Below are 22,174 nucleotides of genomic sequence, written 5' to 3' on the forward strand. Positions count from 1 at the left end.
ATATATAGTTATTCCACACACAATATGAGCTATTTTGAGTGCCTTAATGCAATCATTGGCCTCTACATAAACACATGCGATGCATAAAGAAGCATAATCATGGGATAAAAACGTTCATTGTAAAGCTTGTCCCTCGGTCATCCCAGGACTCTCGTTCTCTCTCCCACCGATGCGTCGAGGCGTGCCAGTGTGTTCATGTGATGCAGGAAGGATGTGTCCTAAAAGAGTTTGCTTCGAGCCAAACTGCATCACTTCTGAGTCTGACCACCGCTCAGCACTCATCTTCGGATATTCCCCCTTTCGCTTTGCAGTTACATCGGGTGAAAGGGAAGAAACCGAAGAGAACGAGAGAAGGATTGTGAAATGGGAGCTACAGCATCATCCGCGCAGCGGGACAGCAGATGTGAGGAGGACGCAGCGGCGGAGGAGCTCACTGCAGCGGCGAGCGATGCTCAGGATGACGGCGCTGCTGATGACAAGGTAAAATGCATGAACCAGCCTCCTGCTGCAGAGAAATGCTTCACAAAGTTTCAAGACACGAGCTCTGAATCTATAGACACACAACTCAAAACACAGTGTGCTGCCTCCGTTACGGCATTTTTGAGGTAATGCAGAACATACATGTGATGCTCAAAATGATGTGTAGGTAGACAGGAACGATTTATTGTTCAGAGCTGCTCTTTTTAGCTGAGGAGAACGGATTTCTGAGTGTTGTTCATCTATCAGGTGTCTATCTTTTAGGATAAGTAAATTAGACGATTGTTTACAGAGTAAATGTATAGATTTACTCTGATGATATATATATGATTGTTTACAGAGTAAATGTATAGATTTACTCTGATGATATATATATATATATATATATATATGTAAATTAGACGATTGTTTACAGAGTAAATGTATAGATTTACTCTGATGAGTTGACATATTTGGATGTCACAGGTCATCCACCAAGTATTTCTGTTAATATTGTAGACAGAATAAATTGCATTTATTCCTCAGTGGCTGGCAAATAATATGGTATCTTTTTTACTTGACTCCAATCTTTAAATTAGATTTAAAAGTGTTTCATCACTACTAAACTACTTCTTATCATGTGGGTTGAATTTCTGGTTTGTCCTTTGATGTTTGTTTGTTTTCTTGTTCATCTGAATTATTTTATTGGATTAAATGGTTTTTGGGTTTGTCAGTTTTTTTGTACTAATGGAGGGATATTTGTAGTGCTGTTATTTCCAAAGGATTGATGGAGTTCTCCCTTACTGCACTGGGTGCATCGATTTTCCAATTTCCTGAGGTCAGCCATGGTTTAACAAAGTCTGTGAGATGGCTTTTAGTCAAAGGAGAGCTATGTAATACTCGCGTTCCATAAATGTGTTCATTTATTTTGTTTTGTTAGTTATCCCAAGGGCCATCTCCTTCAAACTACATTGTGGTTAGGCACTTAACATTCAGAAAATGTGGTATTGTGATAACTTTTGTAAAAATGTTTTGGGAATTTCTTAACTTGAATCAGACTTCGTACATGCACTTTTCCGTAGTTTGTTTGGCCTGAGTGAGCGAGACAAATATAATATGATAAACTCACTGAGTTTGTTGCCAAAAAATAGCATATGGATTATACGTATAGTTAAGAGTAACAGTGATGTAATGACAAATAATTTCTAAAGTATAATTTACTTTGTTGATCCCTCCTTAATCTGTCCTGTCTTTTCCATGTAGTTATTACAGAAAAACGGGCAGATCTCCAGTTTGAATGTAAAGACAAGGAACCATGCAGATGAATTAAATGGCAACTTTGAGGAGAGAGTACTTGCAGATGGTATGTAAAACTATATTATTGCTATTAATTTCATTGTTTCCCCTTGTTGTTTCCAAATGAAATGAGAACAGCACTTTTTATAGTAGTAAATGTCAAATTTGACCCAGGACCACAAAACCAGTCATAAGCCTAAATTTTTCGAAATTGAGATTTATACGTAATCTGAAAGCTGAATAAATAAGCTTGCCATTGATATATGGTTTGTTAGGATAGGACAATATTTGTCCGAGATACAACTATTTGAAAAGCTGGAATCTGAGGGTGCAAAAAAATTTAATATTGAGAAAATCACCTTTAAAGTTGTCCAAATGAAGTTCTTAGCAATGCATATTACTAAACAAAAATTAAGTTTTGATATATTTACAGTAGGAAATTTACAAAATATCTTCATGGAACATGATCTTTACTTAATATTCTAATGATTTTTGGCATAAAAGAAAAATCAATAATTTTGACCCAGACAATGTATTTTTGGCTATTGCTACAAATATCCCCCAATGACTTAAGACTGGTTTTGTGGTCCAGGGTCACAAATATTTTTTGAGTATACACTTACCTTGGGACTTTTCATTCTTATTTATTTATTTTTTGTCAGTTGGCTCAGGGTTTGTTGCTCTGAAAGAAGATGGTACAGAAACAACTGAAGACCTCCAGGAAATGGATGCTCTTCAACCAGTCACAAAAAACGAGAGCACAGAGATGGTTAATGCAGATAGTGCGACTGTGAAGGAGGAAACTGTGGAGGACAACCAAGTGAATGATATCAATGAAGTTGGCTTCAAAAAAATCTTCAGATTTGTTGGATTTAAGTTTACCCTAAAAAAAGACACATGTGAAAAGACTGAATCAGATGAACAAGAAGAAAAAGTCGCAAGTCCCTCAGAGGACTCCAGTGACACCCAGGAGAACAGTGCAGTGGCAGCAAATGAAAACACACCCGATGAGACTCGAAAAAGTGAGGTGTCTTCCCAGTCTGATGGAGCTGAACACTCTCAACAAACAGACAATGAAAAAGAGCTGGATCAGGACATAAAGATAGTGGAACATCATGTGGAGGACACACCTGAGAAAGAACTGGAAAAAGAAGGAAGTCCTGAGCCAGAGGAACCAATGTCACCAATCAAGCAATTCTTTACACAAGGAATCTTTGCCAGTTTAAGAAAGAAAAAGAAAGAAGAGGAAATGCAAAAAGAGAGTAAGGAAGAGGAACTCAAAAGAATTGAGAGAATGGGTGTAGAAGAGGCCGAAAAAGAGGACAGTAAATGTATATGCCTTGATATCTCTTATATTACATCAGAGGAAGAAAAAGATTCACAGGAGAAAGACAATGACAAGTTGTTACCAGAAGGAGAGCTTCAGAATTCTCTAGAGAAAGATAAGGTACAAGGAAGTCCACTTAAAAGACTTTTTAGGAAATTTTCCACAAGAAGGCAGCGAGAATGTAAAGCTGCAGAAAAGGTGATTGAGGCAGAGGAACAAGTCTCTGAACAGCCGAAACCATCCTCTGAATTGACAGAGCTCGCAAAAGTGGAGGAGCCAGTAGTTGTGGAACCAAAAACGGCTGAAGAGGAGCTAATGGCTGATGTAAGCCCTCAACAGTCCAAAAAGAAATCTGACACCACCGCTTCCTGGGAGGCACTGATTTGTGGTGGCTCTGCTAAAAAAAGAGCTAGAAAAACAAATGAGGATGAAACGCCAGACAAAAGAGAGGAATATGAGAAAACTACTGACTCTCCACTAGGAAGTTCCACTGAAGGTGATTATGATCATCTCACATCATCTAATGAACAAACTGGAAGTCCTGCAGAGGGAGAGATGGGATCCACATGGAAAACGTTTAAAAAAATTGTCACCCCGAAGAGAAAGGTCAGAACTGGAGAAAGTAGTACCCCTGAGCAGATACCTTCAGACAGTGAGATGAACAAAGATGAACCATTTTCTATGAAGAAACTCATTCCAGGGCATAAAAAGAGAAAATCAGATGCAAGGAAAGACGATTCATCCTCCAATGAGGCTTCAAAGGATCATGAAACAGGTGATGAAGATGATGAAACCCCAGCTATTATTCCTTTGTCTGAGTATGAAATAATTGAGCCTGAAAGTCTGAAGGAGGTGCATGAGCAACAAGTTGAAATCACAATAGAACATGAGATGCCAGAGATGACTTCACAAGTGTTAGAACAGGACACATCTAATAACTTTGTGCCCAAAATTGCAGCTAAAGTTCCAATTAACATTGGACCAACAGTCATACATGGATTATCAGAAGACTTTGAAGAATTTACAGACTTTGTGAGCAAATATCAGCAACTGAGTGATATTCCAGAAGAAGGCATCATTGAGGAAAGCATTGAAACACCAATGACATCTGCTGAGTGGACAACACAGAATGACACCTTTGCTGAGGACATTGTGGAGTTGACAGCAGATGCAGTCACTGCCCCAGAACCATCAAGTGAACAATCTGTTGAACAATCGGATGACACTACTGAAATGGTCTCGGCAGTCTCGCAACTAACCAATTCACCCAGGTCATCTGGGCATGTTACACCAGTGTCAGTTGAATATGGTATACAAACATCAGATGTGATCCTACAGGAAGCTATTCAATCTATCTACATGACTCCAAGTGTTCAGTCAGTAACTACAAAAGATGAAAGCCAAGAATCTCTGGCCGTGTCATTTTCACCTTATATTGTACAGTCCTCCACAACAGAGGAAACAAAGGTTTTGGTTGCACATAAGAAAACTGAGGCAACAGCAATATGTACAGGCCTAGAATATCAAGAAATAGAATCGGTTGAAGAACATCTTCCTGCACCATTAGTTGAGGCAATACCTGAAGTAAGTGATGCTGTCCCAACTGAATTAGTCTCTGAAAACTTTACAAATGAAACTGAAATTGCAGGACTTTGGACAGATGAGTTCTATGAGGCTGAAATTAAGGAACTAAAGACTGAGTATCAGGAAGTAATTGTAAGTGAAAAGGAATCTGTCATTGAAACTGAGCTAAGTGTAGAGCAAGTTATTCAATTAGTGGCAGAGCCTCTTGTGGGAGATTCAGAGGAGACTCATATGGAGAAACAAAGAGAGGAATGTACAACTGGTATTGAACTCAGACATGTGATTGGGACAATGCAAAGTGAAGCTGGGCTGGAACAGGTTATTTCAGACTACACTCATGGTCCTGAAACAGAGTGTCCACTGCATTCAGTGTTAGAGGAACCTGTATATGACCAACCAGTAGCTGCTGAACCTGAAAAAGAGCTCACGCTTTCAGATGTTGAATTGTCCATTGCTAAGTCTGATCAACCTGCATCCACCAAAGTAGTTGATTCTTTGACACATGGTGATATAGACAGGAGTCCTGGCACTACCACAAGTAAAGAAGTCAAAGAAATAGAAATTAATGCTTCTGCTGTGGAGTGTCTGGAAATCACAGAGACTGATAGTATTATAAGTCCAATTTCAGATCACATACAGGCAGAGACACTGGAGTTAGAAGGGAGTTTAAAATTAGAAGCAGTTGAATCAATACATGTTGATGCCTGTGAAATACATTTTGATGTAAAAGATGCAGTCTTATTAGCAGGTGATTCAGCGGTGACTGTGGAGGACATCAGTGGCAAAATAGAAGAAAAAGATTATGAAAAAATGGCACAGCAGGACATTAAGGAAATATATGTAGAAGAAGAGACAGGGGATGATGTTGCTTCAGAAGCTGTTAAAAATATTGAGGTTGAAAATATTTCAGATGCTGGAGATGAGTCATTAGCCAGAGAACAGCTGCCAGTCAAGGAGGTGTCAGAACCAGTATTAGTTGAAGAGGCTGAAGAGCTCCATAAAGAAGACATTAAAATACATTTGGATGATAAAGTGGAAGACAGTGGAACTGACAGAACGGATGGGATTTTTGTGAAAGAGGAAGAGGAACATGCAGTGAAGGAAGGGCAACCACTGACAAACACTGACAGCAATAAAACTCCTACTGATGAATCTCCTGAAACAATTGTGGATGCAGGAAGTGAAATTGGAGACATGGTTTGTAAAATAAGAGAACACACAGTTGTTTCTGCATTTTCAAAAGATGTAGCTGAGCACACAGAAACACCAGAAGAGCCTGGCGCTAGTTCTGAAGTCATACTAAAACCTCTAGAAATAGTATTGCCAGAAGTTGCAGCAAAACCTGTAGCAACAGAAATTGCACAACCAGCGACAATGGAGAATATTAAGACTGGTAAAGTTTTAGAGATGGTTGCCATTATTGAGAACACAACAAAACAATCTGGGAAAGAGAAGCCTATGGTGTCTGAACCAGTGACACAGGTACTTGCAAAATCTAAGCTACCAAAACCAACAGAACAAGATGGTGAAGAAATAGATGGTGAACAGACCCCAGCAATGACACTGTCAGAAATGAAAGAAACGCCAGTTCCAGAAGAAAAAGATACAATGGCTGTTGTTCCCAAACCAGAACCAGAAGGGTTTAATTCAGGGCCGACTATGATTGAAGTGCCTACAATCACAGTGCTGGCACAAAATTATACTGCTGCAGAAATAGAAGTTAGTAATATGAGTGAAAAGAGGAATGAAGAAGATGAAAATGCTGGTCTAAAATGTGAACCTCTTGAACAGGTAACAGAAAAGATACTGTCAAATGAGTTGCAATTAGACAAGACAGAAATTAAAGATGAAATACCTGCAGTAATGGAAAAAACACCCATTGCACAAGAATCACCACTGACCTCTGAAGTTACAGCAAAAATGCCAGAAGTTGCTGTTTCTGAGATACAGTCACAAGTAGTGAGTGAACTCAGGGCTGAGACACTTGAAGTGACAGAACCAAAGGTAGAAATTCCAGTGGTATCAGAAGTGAAAGTAGAGACAGCTATAGTAACTGAACTGGAAGTGGAGACACCAGTTGTCACCTCAGTGGCTAAAGAACTTGAAGTAGGAACACCAGTGGTTACATCTATGGCAAATACAACTGATACTCATAATTCTGCTGTTACATTACAAAATCAAAACATAGACTCTGACACATCAGTGTTAACAACAGTGACCAAAGAACAAGTGGTGGAGATTCCAACTGTTATTTCTGTGGTAGTGACACCAGCTACACCTTTAGATGAAGTAACACCAGTTGTAACTCTAGGCAATGAGTCAAAGGATGTACCTTCTGTAAAAGAGACACCTGTCGAAACACCAAATGTCGAATCAGTGATTGTGAGGACTGCTGTAGTCCCAGTAGTAGAGATACAGAATGTGATTCCAGTGGTAGCAACACCAGATCTTGGTTCAGTAATAGTAACAGGAGCTGCAACTCCAGTGATAAGTACAGGAACAGTGACTACTACACTAGCAGAAGCACCAGTTGTGAGCACAGTTGTAGAAACACCTGTTTTTTCTGTCACAGCAGTAAAATCAACTCCAGCTGCAGTAGAGAAAACAGTTGTGTCCCCTGTAGTAGAGATCCCAGCCACAGTAACATCTGTTGTGGAGACTCCAGCTGTTGTTTCAGTGGAAGAGACTGTACCTCCAGAAGAGGTTACACTAGATGTGACCTCATTTGCAGAAACACCTGTGAGCCAAGTAACTGAAACTCCCATTGTCTCCATTACATCAGTAAAACCAACTGTAGCTAAAATGGCAAAGGCACCAGACACTGAGATACCAGTTATGATTTCAATGACAGTGGCAGAAGCTGTATTTCCTGTAGTAGTTACATCAGCTGGAACTCCAGTAGCATCAGAAACAATTATGATCCCAGAAGTAAAAACTTCAGTAGCAACTTCACCTGCAGAGACATCATTTGTGACACCAGTGGTAGAAACACCAGCTCAGATTTCAGTAATTGCAACACATGCAGCACCTCCAGTTACACCAGCAGCAACTGCAGCATCAGAAACATCAGCTGTGATTCCAGCTGTAGAAACGGCTGTTGTAGAATCACCTCCAATTGCAGTGGTTGAGACACCAGTTGTGACCCAAGTGGTACAGACACCAGGTCAGGTTTCAGTGATGGTAACAGAGACTGTCCCTCCGGTAGTTATTTCAGAAGAGACTGCAGCAGTAGAAACACCTGTTGAGTTCCCAGTATTACAAACACCCATTGTAAATTCAGCTCCAGTTGCAGTGGAGACACCAGTTGTGACCCCAGTGGTACAGACACCAGGTCAGTTTTCAGTGATGGTAACAGAGACTGTCCCTCCGGTAGTTGTTTCAGAAGAGACTGCAGCAGTAGAAACACCTGTTGAGTTCCCAGTATTACAAACTCCTGTTGTAAATTCAGCTCCAGTTGCAGTGGATAAGACACCAGTTGTGACCCCAGTGGTACAGACACCAGGTCAGGTTTCAGTGATGGTAACAGAGACTACACCTCCAGTAGATGTTTCAGCAGTGACTGCAGCAGTAGAAACACCTGTTGTGATCCCAGTAGTAGAAACTCCCATTGTAATGCCAGCTCCAGTTGCAGTGGTTGAGACACCAGTTTTGACTCTAGTGGCACAGATACCAGGTCAGTTTTCAGTGATGGTAACAGAGACTGTCCCTCCGGTAGTTGTTTCAGAAGAGACTGCAGCAGTAGAAACACCTGTTGAGTTTCCAGTATTACAAACTCCTGTTTGTAATTCAGCTCCAGTTGCAGTGGATAAGACACCAGTTGTGACCCCAGTGGTACAGACACCAGGTCAGGTTTCAGTGATGGTAACAGAGACTACACCTCCAGTAGATGTTTCAGCAGTGACTGCAGCAGTAGAAACACCTGTTGTGATCCCAGTAGTAGAAACTCCCATTGTAATGCCAGCTCCAGTTGCAGTGGTTGAGACACCAGTTTTGACTCCAGTGGCACAGACACCATGTCAGGTTTTAGTGGCAGTAACAGACACTACACCTCCAGTAGTTGTTTCAGCAGTGGCTGCAACAGTAGAAACACCTGTTATGATCCCAGTAGTAGAAAGTCAAGTAGTAAAGCCAGCTCCAGTTGCAGTGGGTAAGACACCAGTTTTGACTCCAGTGGCACAGACACCATGTCAGGTTTTTGTGGCAGTAACAGAGGCTACTCCTCCAGTAGTTGTTTCAGCAGTGACTGCAGCAGCAGAAACACCTGTTATGATCCCAGTAGTGGAAACTACAACTCCAGTTGTAGTGGCAGAGACACCAGTTGTAACCCCAGTGATGATGACACCAACTGTGACTCCAATAGCTGAAAGGTCAGTTGTGAGCCTTGTACTAGAAACTACCACAGAAGCACCAACTGCAATTGCAATGGCAGAGAGACCTGTTATGATCCCAGTGGTACAGACACCAGTTCTGGTTTCAGTGATTGCAAAAGAGGCTGCACCTCCAGTAGTTCTACCAGCAGTGACGGCAGGAGTAGAAGTAAAGCCACCAGTGGTAGAGACACCAGTTTCAGTACCAGAAGCACCTGCTGTGATCCTAGCAGTACAAACACCAGTTACAGAGCAGGTAGCACAGACACGGACGACACCAGCCGTGCTCTTGGTAAAGACATCAGTTGTAACTGGGATGGAGGCACCCACTGTGACTACATTAGAAAAGGCACGACAGGAAACACCAGTAGCAGAGACACCTGCTTTATCCCCTGTGATGATGGCACCAGCTGTTGCCGCAGTTGTAATAGCAACAGCTCCACCTGTTGCTACACCAGAAGTAAAGAAAGCAATGTTGCAGGTAGTTGAACAGCAGAAAAAGGAAGCAAAGTCAGAGGCTTCAGTTGTGTCTAAAGATGTTGAACCACCATTTGTGGCTGCGAAAGAGGTAACGACATCAGTTTTAACTCGAAAGTGTATATCAGATGAAGAAAACGGGAAGGCTTCCTTGCGGCATACTTCAACAGAACCTCAGTCAGAGGTAGAAGAGGATGTGTGGGAGGATGCTGTAGATAATATTGGAGATTCCCTGTGTCAGGTGACACTCACAGAGGATGCACCCCAAGATACTGCTGCTAAACAAACATCTGATGCTGCTATTTGATAGTGGCGTGCTAAACCAGATGAAAGATTTGAATGAGTTGGTATGTCATTTTATTATATCGCATTCAGTTATCAGTCATTTTTGATATCAGATTTTTTTTTTTAATCATAACACTGATTCTGTAATTTCAGGTGCAAGTTTAACAAGGATAATTCAGAACATTTTACACCTGGAAGTGGCTGTGCTCGGCACAAAATCAGCTGGGATTCACATTTCTGACAACAAAGAAATGACCAAACCACTGAGAAGCAAAATTGCATCATTAAAGTTCCATTAAGCAAAAGTGAAACCAAAAACAGTAGTTATTCAGTGGAGAGGCTGTTTTTTGATTAACTAAATTTGTAAATTTTACTTTCATGCAGAAAATATATTTTAACATATAAAACCCTTCAAAAGCCGCTATTTTGTCATATTTTTACTAAGGATATTTGTCAATGTATTAAATTTTTTTGTTATCGTTATTCAGACATTAGCATAAGCTTATGCCACATTATATCATGTTGTTAGATATCTAAAAAAAATATAAACTAAAAATATTTACTAAATCAAAGGTAATTTCCTTTTGAACCATCATCTACAATTCAATTCAATTCAAGTTTATTTGTATATCGCTTTTTACGATACAGATCGTTGAAAAGCAACTTTACAGAAAATTACGTTTCAACAATATTTAGTATATACCTCTTGATATGCATCTAGGATAAATTTATTTTATACTCTAAATATGATGTATACTTTACCAAAGCTGTAATGAGCCAATCACAATACTGAATATTTTTTGAGACATTATTCAGTCAGATGTAATCAATGACTGAAACTGGCAGATTGTTTATTTTGTTTTACAAAGAACAGTCAAAATCTTATCAAACTCATGATTTATTTTTGTTGCCATGTCATTGTTATGAATATTGTTTTTGTAATTCACAATTTTAATTTACAGAAACACCCAATTTCAGAAAATATTTGTGACTATATTTTTGGCATGAAAATTGAAGCATGCAATCTAGTTGCAGCTACTGACTTTTCCCTGTGTAAGTTTTTTATTTTTCCCCCCAAGTATCAAAACACTCTGTACTGCATATGATTGTTACACAGTTGAGCATTTTTGTTACTATTATACAACCTGCCTTGCTTGTATTATGGAGGTTTGCATCTTGCCTGATACAATAAGCCATGACAGTATTGAAAACAAATTTTTAACTTATTCTAATATATTGCTAAGAAGTGTTCGAAACCACATGTACAGACTGTTTGATTATACAGACTATGCATCTTTGAAGAAATTGCAATATTAACAATCAACCAAATACAAGAGTGTAGTATTGTTCCTGGATTTTGCAACATTTAAAAATGTATGGTTTAAAACAAATTATAAATTTAAGTTTTATTTAAATAAAAGAAACGTTACCAGTTTTGGAATTGTAATTTATGAAAAGTTGATATACAGCATGCTAGTAGAGTTTTTATTTCTTTCCGCGAATGGATGAAAGACAGCCTCATAATATGCTGTTTTTTTTCCTACTTGCAATGTACAATTACTTAATGAGGCAACCCAGAAGTGTTTCTGAATGGAAAGTTTCTGCATTTTATTAGTTTCAAACAAATTCACAAATGACCTTTCAATAGAAAAAAGGACATGAAAATGCAGTTGACCTTAAAAAAAACAAAACAACAACAACAAATCATCTCAGTTCATAACACAAACATACAAATAGTTAAAAATTGGCAATAAGCTAATACTGCTTTAGCATGACATTTCAAGAAGGAATGGTTACTTCAGGAGTAGTTGTCTCGAAGTCCTTCATTTGATTTTCTCCCAGAGAATTTTCTGATACAGCGTCACTTTCAGTCAAACACTGATGTTTGGGAACCTCAGAAGGACTTGTAAAAGGTGCTGCACACATGCTACATTTATAAGGTCTTTCAGAAGACTGAAAGAGAGCGTCCACTTGACTGTTGTCTTCTCCACCACACAGAACCAAACTCTGTTTGTTGACCATAATGTAAGAGTCTGTCTCCTGACTCAAACAAACGTGCCGAGTAGCTTGATTGGCCCTGCAGAAGTTCTTTCCGCAAGCACTGCACTTATATGGCTTTCCAGTGTGAATGTACATGTGCTCACGCCAGTGGCTCTTCTGAATAAACTTGCGAGCACAGGTCAGACACTTAAATTTTCGGCGTTTCATTTCACGACCCATCTCAGTGCCCTCCAGGTTGTCTATATCAGCAATTTCAGAGGGCGGCGGGGTGTCTTCCATCCACGCCTGTTGATCGGTATCACTAATCACATCACTGTCAGCATGCTTATGGTCCTCCTCCATTTCCTGACTTTCAAGCTCAATGGTGTGACCATTTTGCATAGACAATACCTGTGGCTCAGTTGCTTGGTTGGTGTGGACCACGAGATGTTCCTTCAACTTGCACCTCTGGTTAAAACGGATTCCACAATAATTACAGGCATAATGCTTTCTGGAGGAAGCACTCTTACTCATTATGCCATATGTGAGGTGTTGGACCATTGTGGCTGCAGGATTTTGGGTGGGTGACTCTATGCCGACAGGTTGTGGAGATCTGTAATCCATATCAGGAATGTCAAAAAGTTCTCGGTTAACGTTTTCAGAGTTTTTAGCATAAATGCCATCCTTGCATGCTGTATTTCTTTCAGGCCCACTGTATGTCTGATCAGGTATCTGTACTCCATAAAGCGAGTTTGTCAAAGGTACATACTGGGACTCAGGGTTTATAAGACGACTTGCCTCCTGTAATAAAGGGTAGGCATGCAGGAATTTTACACCCTGCTCAAGGCGAAGGGGGTCAATGGGCTGTGAGGTGAATTTTCCAGTGTACATTAAGTTTAGCAGGTAGCTGAAGATATCTGCTTGTATGTCTGAAGGTCTCAGTCGAACACAGTTACTGCAAAAGAGAAGCATAAAGAATCTTTTAATAACGGAGTACTGCAAATGTGAACAAAGAACTTTTTTGCAATCATGTTCGTAGTACCTGTCTTGATGGATGAACAGCATACGGAAGTAGTTTGAGAACGCTGCAAGAACGGCTTTGTGGGCTTTGAAAAGAACATCCCCGATGGCCACAGTACAGTCACAGAGAAAACCAAACTCTCTCTGAGCATTGAGGCGCTTAAGGAGAACGAGACCATGATGGGCCAAGTCCATTTTTTTCCACCTAAACACACACACACACACACACACACACAAAGATTAAAAGAAAATATTCAGTGGGTTCGGTCAATTTATCTTGCACCTCATTAAATATGCAAAACTCCATTTATTAAAGAACATCTATAGCCTGTGTGTCCTTGACCATATGGATAAATAAATTCTGTCTAATATACATTTTAAATACATTCAATATATATGCTGGAAACAGAAGCTCATTTAAATATATTTTCTGAATTGAACATTTTAAAATGTATTTCAGGGGCAAGATAAAAAAATAAATTTCAGTCTTACAGTAGGCTACCCTGAGGATGAATGCATATGTGGTAACTATTTATATATTGTTATATTGCACTTTTACAACAAATAGTAATAGTTAGTAAAATAGTTTTTTCCTCCTCAAATGTGACATGTGAATTTATTTTCTTGGACTGAAATATACGGAGGACATTTTTTGTTTTTAATTAAAATATATTTAAAAAATAAATGAAAAAAAATAGCAAAATATATTTGGCCTAAAATATATTGATGTAAATGTATTTTCTGAATCATATTTTTGGCCATTTTTTGTACATCAATCTGATTGTGTGTGTGTGTGTGTGTGTGTGTGTGTGTGTGTGTGTATATATTATATATATATATAGGGTAGTTGACAAATATGCAGTGAAAAAAGGCTTGACCATATGGATAAATAAATTTGAAAAAGAAATGCATACATGTAGTGCAAGTCTGATCTTTGAGAAAATGTAAAGGTAAAGTCACTAACTTTGTCAATTCTTTCACTGCTTTTTTTTTTTAAACTGAACTGTACCATAAATTTATGGTGTGACAAAAATTAAGAATAAAACTCTTAATAATAATAATAATAATAATAATACATAAATAGCATGACAGAGATTTATCTTCATTGTTACACACTTATTTTCCTATAGTGCTATTTAATATTAAATTATAATGAACATAATTTTTCCCCATGACTTGTTAGACAATTTCAAGACAAACTTTAATTAACAACAAGACATTTTTTGTTGTATAATATAAAAAGTTGTGAATTTTAAAATTTTTTTTTGTTTGGTGATTTGTATCTCCCCTACTGCAATACTCAAAACGTTTTTTTTAAAAGCTATTTTGAGATAAAAACAAATCTGTGGCTCTTTTATTTGTGTGACACCATAGGGCATTACCTCACACTAAAGGACAGAAATGGTTTTTAAAACAGTTATTAAATTATTTATATTTCATTTTGAACATGTCAAAGGAGAAAGAAGGTTTCATTTTGATACAAACAATATCATCACATTTTAAACAAAACAAAATTTATTTTTAAAATTAAGTCTATTATTTATCAAGTATGTTAATTATATTATTCTAGTATGTTGCTGAATGTGTTGTAGAGCTCCGCTGCATGTGAGGCACAGACTATAATCTAATTTTTCTAAATCTGTGTGGATACTCTTTTTAAGAAATCATTTTGAATCTATTTTCTTTCTGCATTGTTCTCTTAGGATCTCCTCCCTTCTGTGTGGATCCGTTAATTTTCTGTCTAAATTTCAGTGTCCTCTCTCTTTCACTAATTTCTCTCCCTCAATTCTTTCCATCTCAGAAACAAAGTATCACGTTTTATAGGCCTACTTATTTTCATGACGCTTTATAAAAGTACTAGTTTTCTGTAAAAACATCAGAAAATAGTTTAATGTAATTATTGCATTTAAAAACACTGAAAAAAAAAAGAATAAGGAGGGAGTTAAAAAAATCGTTGCTTCTTAAAGAGACCTTGTCCTCTGGTGTGTCGGTACAGGCATCACACCGGAGGACATTTTCTGTCACACCATACTACGTTTCAGCCTTTTGTCTCAATTAATGACCTTGCTATTCAACGCTAACCTGTCATTAGCGGTAAGCAAGACACATTTGCACAATTTTCCATCATGTAGTTCAACATGCAATTTTATTTAAAAAATATAATTTAGGGGTGTCACACCAAAGGACAACAAAATGTAGTGGTTCCAAAAAAAGTTAAATATTTGAACAATTCTGAGACAAAAATGATCATCTGCTCATGTCATGGGCTTCACAGTTCTTCAGTAATACAACCATGAATGGGGTCCTTCAACTAATTAAGTTTTCTCTGGAATTGGCAGATTTAAAATCAGGATATGGTGTCACACCAGAGGACACGGTTTTCAAAGACCAAATGCATCAAGTTCCTACACTTTCAGAAATACATGGATGAAAAAATGATTGCCATTTACCAAAATAGACACGTGTACAATTATGCATAATGCTGTTTCAGAAGTGTGGTTTCAGTGTCTAAATCATAGACTGTATGGTCTAAATAGGTTTTGAGGCAACTACGTGTGTGTGTGTGTGTGTGTGTGTGTGTGTATATGTTGAAGCCCCGCCCATGCTGCTGGTGAATTCCGAGTACAAAAGTTTCTGCGGACAAATAGGAAACACGCGCTCACGCAATGAACCCAATAAACTAACATTGCGTTACACTTTAAACGAGCGAAAGAAAATCAGACAGATGAATAGAGATATGAAAACCGTTAATCTTCCGAGAAGCAAAAGCAATGCCAAGACAAAAAACGGTCAAAATATGAATCATTTTCGGTCAAGATCCGTGAGTAATCGATAGTGGCCTTCGTTACTGGACTAAAAACAAGCCGACAACCGTTGTATTAAACATTTTGCAATAGAACCTTAAAGCCGTCACTTACCGTCTGCTCTTTCTCGACAGAACTCTAATGCCGTATTCAGTTTAGTTTGTTGGCTGAAGCGGAGGAAACCTCTCCACCGAGCAGTACGAGTTCAGTCGGTCTGTGATCCGCTGCCGTTTTCCGGAGGCTTTGAATCACATGACGTGAGCGCGCGCCGTATCGAACGGCTGTCAATCACTGGAGGCTGATCAATCAATCAATCTAGAACATCAGCATGACGTCATGTTGTATTTGTAAGCAGGTTCATTTGAGCATCATTATTAATAACTAGTGCAATTATGCATAAAAGTGTAAAATGTTACTTGAGCTTATATATGTGTTTCAAACAACAGAGAGAGTTTGTCACAGCTTGTAAAGTAAAAAAAAAAAAAAAAAAAAATCAGCTCAGAAATTTTAGTATTATCAGAGGCTATGTAAACACAATACAATTACAAAACCAAGTTCCATTGCCATTGGCAATAAGGCAGCATGTGAAGAGTTGTTGTGCACATTTTGGAGCGGTTTTATATTACTGAAGCTCATTTAGAAGTTCTGCTTAATCTGGATTTTACAGCAGGAGCAGAGTTAAGGACATAGATTTAACAGTGATTTCTATCCCACACCTTTCTGAAAAGAAGCCAAAAAAAACAGACACAAAATGAGCCACTATTTATCCAATACTTCTAAAAAAAAAAAACTTTATTTCAGGTCAGTGTCACATTTAGTATATCAAAAGATAAGATGATTTATCAATGAGAACTTCATCTACAGAAACAAAATGATTTGCTGGTTTACAAAAAGTCACTGTATGCCTTTGTAAGACTGTATCTGTGGGTCCTCAGAAGATTACACGAGCAAGTTCAAACATCACCTATAGATTGTAAAAAAAAAAAGAAAAATATATATATATATATATATATATATATATATATATATATATATATATATATATATATATATATATATATAAGTTTTGCATTGCATTTGCAAAATGTGTAGTTAAATCAAATTTGGAGTACATAAATATGATATGATGTAGACATTTCAACAGTTTTTGACAGTGCAGCTGAATATTATTTATTATCTATTAAACTGGTGTTCAAAATGAAAGTCTGCTTAAAGTGGATATCAGTGTTTACGAACCTCAATAGCAATCAGTACGACGATCATCCACTCCAGTCTGAGACTGTGTTTCTCACTGAGGTGGTTCCTCATCAGGTCTGTAAGTTCAGTGCAGTGTTGTAACTTCTCGTTCACAACCTAGAAAACAAACAGTGAGCTAGGCTTAAAGCAACATTTTATCAGGATATTTATACGTCCCTTAAACGAATACTTTACCCAAAAATTAAAATGTGCATAAAGTTTACTCACCCTTAGGTCATCCAAGATGTAGATGTAGAAATCTAGCATGACATCACTTGCTCACCAGTGGATCCTCTGCAGTGAATGGGTGCCGTCAGAATAAGAGTCCAAACAGCTGATAAAAACATCACAATAATCCACAAGCAACAGTCTTGTGAAGTGTAGCGGTTTAAAGTTAAAACAGGTTAATGATAGATTTGTGTCTTACGAACACAAGATGTTAACTGATGGACTTTAGTGGTGTGGATTATTGTGATATGTTTATCAGCTGTTTGGACTCTCATTCTGATGGCACCCATTCACTGCAAAGGGTCTACTTGTGAGCAAATGATGGAATGCAAAATTTATCCAAATGAAGAAACAAACTAATCTACATCTTGGATGGTCTGAGGGTGAGTAAATGTTAGGGGAGCTCCGATCAGGATTTTTGATGCCGATCACCAATCTTCGATCACAGAAAGCAGTATCTGCCGATCCGATCACCGATACCAATCTTTTTAAAGCCGCCTTCTTATCATGTAGAATTATTTATAGTTATGATCCAGTCAAGATTTTAGACATTTATTCAGGGCCTGAATTTAATTTCTGAAAATTAATTCCTCTCGTAGTTGACTCTTGTGAGAGGATTATTTTTAATTTTTTTCATTTGAGGGGTGGAGGGGCACATTTTTTCAAAAATATATATTTATCTCAGCTAAATGTTTGATCATGCATGGTATTTTTGTTTTTACAATCGTGTAATTGTTGCACAACAGCTTACACAGCGCAAGCCTGATTTTGTGAGCTGTATGTGAGGTTCACACATACATTTAAACTACTTTTCTTACGTTATCACAAACATTCTGAATTAAAACTTACCATTGACATTCAGCTATACTGCCTTTTCTTTTGCATTTAAATCTTTATTACAAGCAATCCTGCGGTTTCACAAAGAACTTTAAAATGATTGCCTTGTTTATCTAAAAGTGCTCTTTTCATTTAAACCTAGCCAAAAAAAAAAAAAAAAAACATAGCCTATGTGTTGGCTGTGAAACACAGTAGACTTTAATTATATGCATTTATGGTTTAATTACTACATTTTTGTGTCAATGCATGTTCATATTTACCGCAAACAATGCGATGTTACTTTAATTCAGCGTTTGCAGCACAGCAAAAACTAGACTCAGTGTGGAATCGATCTCTGCACTGCTGCAGACGCACCGCTCCTAAACACACTAACAGACCGCAATCTTGTGTGCAGTGTGACCGCTTTAATCCATTAACACGAGTGAGGGAAAATACGCACCACAAACGGAGTAATGTGAACCTGGCATTATTATGTCTGTGCGCTGCAAGTGTGCATGAGCGCACGGTCTCCATGAAAGCGTTCGAGCGTTTAATGGTTTAAACACTGGCAAGAAAATGCAATTTATAAACTTTAGTGATGATGTAACACTGCCTCAATAGTGCAAGTGACAATTTCTGTGTCAACTGTGTAGTGTGCAGTTCACTATAGTGCAGACGCGATGTGATTTCAAGCCATTTGCATTTTGAGAGACAAAGCGAGCACACACAGTGATTCACTCACACCGTTTGTGAAATTATGTCTAACAGAAACTTTTTCAAATTACTTTATTAGTTATTTAACGAAGAAATATGAATTGTACCTCACCTAAAGCATTATAATTATTTCACCCGTGCTGGACAGAGACTGAGACGGTGCCGCTGCATGTCATGCCAAACCTCTCACAGCAGGCGTGTCATCAGCTTGAGATCGGTGTTATGAGATCGGCCTTTTTAGAGACCGCCGATCAATCATCCCAACACGATTATCGGCCGATTGTGATCGGTAGACAATCAATCGGAGCACCCCAAGTAAATGTTAAACTAGTTTTCATTTTAGGCAAACCATTCCAAGATAGATGGGGAAAAAAAAACATGCAAGTACTTTCACTAACCTTAACTCTTCGATTAATATTGAGGAACTGACAGGTCTTGTCATAGAGCTGCTCAAGATCTTCTCTGTCCCAGTAGAAATCAGGTGTGATCAGTAAGTCAGAGCTGAGATTTATGCAGTGTCTGTAAAAGGTTAAAAAGTTTGCAATAATTCAATTAAATAGAGCGGCAGGTTATCTCATACAAAATAATGCAGATAAAATTATACAAAATCAGCCTGACCTCAAGGAAAAGAGCTCCCCTATCTTCTGCATAACTTCAGCCCTGGACAGTTTCACTCTTTGTCCAGACTTCAGCATCTGTTAAAAAGTGTTATGGCTAAAATTACCTCATTTCACACTGAGATACATTTTGCATTTTTAGAAAAACAGAACACATGTTTGCATCCGTGCCATTTAATATACAGAACTATTTTAACTTGCAAAAAGCAGCAAATGCTAGTATTACCTATGAAAGAGTACATAAGTGGATCTACCTCAGGAATTGGCTGGATGGACTCAACAAAGTTGTCGAGAGAGACCTCCCATATTGCTAGTTTTACTGAAATCATGCAAGGTAAACACAAATATTAACACGGAAATGCACAAATAAAAATATAATAAATCATCAATGTTTTCAATGTTTTTATAATTTAGAAGTGTTTTAAAAATGCAAACATATCCTACCTGACAGTGATAAAGCATTGGAAAATGCAAACTTCTCCAGAACAACATGATCATAATCCAGCTCTTCATTAAACAAGAAAATTCCACGATGGAGCTTTGAATTACCCCTAAACCAACATATGAATAAAAAAATGTGAAAAAATTCTGCAGCTTTCAGTAGGTATTATATGATTTTAATATATGTTGCATTAAGAAATGAAGGATTTATGACTCACTCTCCTACTGTATAACTGATCTCTTCATTTTCCCAGTGGACCAGAGCAACTTCATAGGGTTGAATTTCATGCTGTTCCAGTATCCTCATCACTGTCTTTACCTGAGTATAAACATGAGTTCAACTGAGTATACATCAAGGCTGGCTCACCAAGGGTGCATTATTTGATCAAAAAGTCAGTAAAAACAGTAATACTGTAAATTTTTTCTACAACTCTTATTTGACTATATTTTAAAATGTAACTTATTCCTGTGATGATTATTTGATCAAAAAGTCAGTAAAAATAGTGTTAATTTTAAATTTTTTTTTCAGATAATATGCTGACTTCAAGAAGCATTTATGTTTTTTTTTCTTTTCTACACTGTTTTCAACATTGATAATAATAAGAAATGTCTTGAACACCACATCAGCATATTAGAATGATTTCTGAAGGATCATGCAACACTGAAGACTGGAGACTGGAGTAAGGATGCTGAAAATTCAGCTTTGCATCACAGGAAGAAAATTACATTTGAAAATATATTTATAATAATAATTTATACTAATATTTCTCAATATTGCTGTTTTTTTTTTACTGTAAACAGCAAATAAATGCAGCCCCAGTGAGCATAAACATCTTCTTTCAAAAACATAACAAATCTTAATTATTCCAAATGTTATGTTATATTTTTGAAATGAAATAGTACTAATAGTTTTTTTTTTTTATTTTACATTACAGAACAGAGACTTATCTTTATGGTAAACAAAAAAAAAAAAACAAAAGAAATCAAACAAAAGAAATTTAAAATGAAGAAATTTAATTGAGAATACATGATGATGAATATTGTGCCACTATCATAAGGTTTTGCAGCGTTCTCTGTTCCCATCACCAAAACATTAGAAGCATCTGAAACCCACAAGATGGATTTTCTGCAAATATGTGTATCCTTCAAACAAGAATGGAATGCAGTAGTTTCTGTGTACGGTCAAAAACATAAAAAACTGCAGCATACGAACTGACCTCTGGGAAATTCTTTGATTTCAACGAAGCCATGAGCGATGAGATCGTGACAGAGGGTTGGTAAATGGTACTGATCTGCAGTTGCGTATGCGATGCACTGCATCATGTCCTGGAAAACATAGTTAGATAGATACATAATTATATATGCCAAAGATGATTTTAACAACAACAAAAAAAAACATCACACACCTCCTCCAGACTGGGCTGACTGGTTCGTGAAGGCTGTTTGGTTCTTGGTCCCTTAAAAGTCCTTTTTCCCGGCATGCCTCCTTGTTTCAGCACTGACATGCTGGCAGTTGTTGTGGACTGCAATCTCATTTGTAAACTCCATGTTTTGGATTTTAAATTTAAAGGAGTCAGCATTTCAAAACGTGGTCTCTGACACACTCCCCTCGGCAAAAAGCATCTATGGTTGTGTAAACCGGTGTGACAATTCCTACAGTCTTTGAGAAGGTTTAGTGTAGAAGCACTGGATGCCAGTGTTGTGCAGTTTAACCTGTTGGCGGTGACACTGTTTAATCCATTTAGTGTCCTGAGAGCAAATCCACAGGCTTGTGTCCTTTTCAAAGGCTGATGTAACCTCCAGAAAATCTTGAGAGACATGTCTGTATGAATCAAACAAATGATGTCTACATCAGCATGCATGTAGTGGCCAAGAGGCCTTTATTTTAACTGACCTTGAGTGACAAGCATGTCAACACACTGCATCGATCATATCTAATTATGTATAACCAACCTTCCAAACAATTAATTATAAAGGTCGATAGAAGCAAATGCATTTGAAGCGTCATTCTGATCAGCTGACATAAAGCAGCTACACTATTAATTGTTTAGTACTCTACTGTAAACGCAAGCTGTTCAAACTTATATTTGATTCTAATAATTCACAGTAATTCGTTCTCTTTCACCTTTAGCGTACCTGCCGCGTCCCGTCCCGCCAAATATTAGAACGTTCGGTGACAGAAAGTGTTACACCGTAGATACAAATGTTGCAACATTCTAAAACATTCACATAAAGTTTATTTGACAGTTCGAACTGCACGACTGACCCGGGCACTTCCTGTATTTTGGTGACGTAAAAGTCACTCCGCCCCTACAGACTTATTCAGCTTTTTTATTTTATTGTGAACCTTATTGTTTATTTGGTAAGTTTCGTGTAAAACCATATGCAAATCAAGGTTTGCTACGTTTGTTCTCTTAATATGTTTATCATAAGAAATCGAGATGAAATATTTCATATCTATCTATCTGTCTATCTATCTATCTAAATCATTACATCATCATCTATAATCATCTATCTTATCATTAA

General features: G+C 37.7%; 3 protein-coding genes across 3 annotated transcripts; 1 reads left to right on the forward strand and 2 right to left on the reverse strand.

Annotated features, from left to right (window-relative positions):
* The first annotated feature begins 88 nt into the window (after positions 1–88).
* akap12a (A kinase (PRKA) anchor protein 12a) lies at positions 89–11,219 on the forward strand. Its single transcript, XM_042743081.1, has 4 exons — positions 89–480; positions 1,720–1,819; positions 2,415–9,854; positions 9,946–11,219. The coding sequence occupies exons 1-3, from the start codon at positions 364–366 to the stop codon at positions 9,812–9,814; spliced, it is 7,617 nt and encodes a 2,538-aa protein (XP_042599015.1). The 5' UTR covers positions 89–363; the 3' UTR covers positions 9,815–9,854; positions 9,946–11,219.
* A 176-nt stretch (positions 11,220–11,395) lies between these two features.
* Positions 11,396–15,846, reverse strand: LOC109106787 (zinc finger and BTB domain-containing protein 2-like). Its single transcript, XM_019120037.2, has 3 exons — positions 15,711–15,846; positions 12,815–12,997; positions 11,396–12,727 (listed from the first exon to the last, which is right to left on the reverse strand). Exons 2-3 carry the CDS (start codon positions 12,985–12,987, stop codon positions 11,572–11,574), a joined length of 1,329 nt encoding a protein of 442 aa, XP_018975582.1. The 5' UTR covers positions 12,988–12,997; positions 15,711–15,846; the 3' UTR covers positions 11,396–11,571.
* Positions 15,709–21,934, reverse strand: LOC109106788 (required for meiotic nuclear division protein 1 homolog). The gene is made up of 11 exons (XM_042743053.1): positions 21,774–21,934; positions 21,055–21,470; positions 20,866–20,974; positions 20,624–20,751; positions 19,867–19,967; positions 19,652–19,758; positions 19,462–19,526; positions 19,209–19,285; positions 18,989–19,109; positions 16,833–16,949; positions 15,709–16,560 (listed from the first exon to the last, which is right to left on the reverse strand). The coding sequence occupies exons 2-11, from the start codon at positions 21,466–21,468 to the stop codon at positions 16,528–16,530; spliced, it is 1,272 nt and encodes a 423-aa protein (XP_042598987.1). The 5' UTR covers positions 21,469–21,470; positions 21,774–21,934; the 3' UTR covers positions 15,709–16,527.
* Between the last annotated feature and the right edge of the window lie 240 nt (positions 21,935–22,174).

This window comes from Cyprinus carpio, chromosome B17 (assembly GCF_018340385.1).
Source record: "Cyprinus carpio isolate SPL01 chromosome B17, ASM1834038v1, whole genome shotgun sequence".
Classification (NCBI taxonomy): Eukaryota; Metazoa; Chordata; class Actinopteri; order Cypriniformes; family Cyprinidae; genus Cyprinus; species Cyprinus carpio.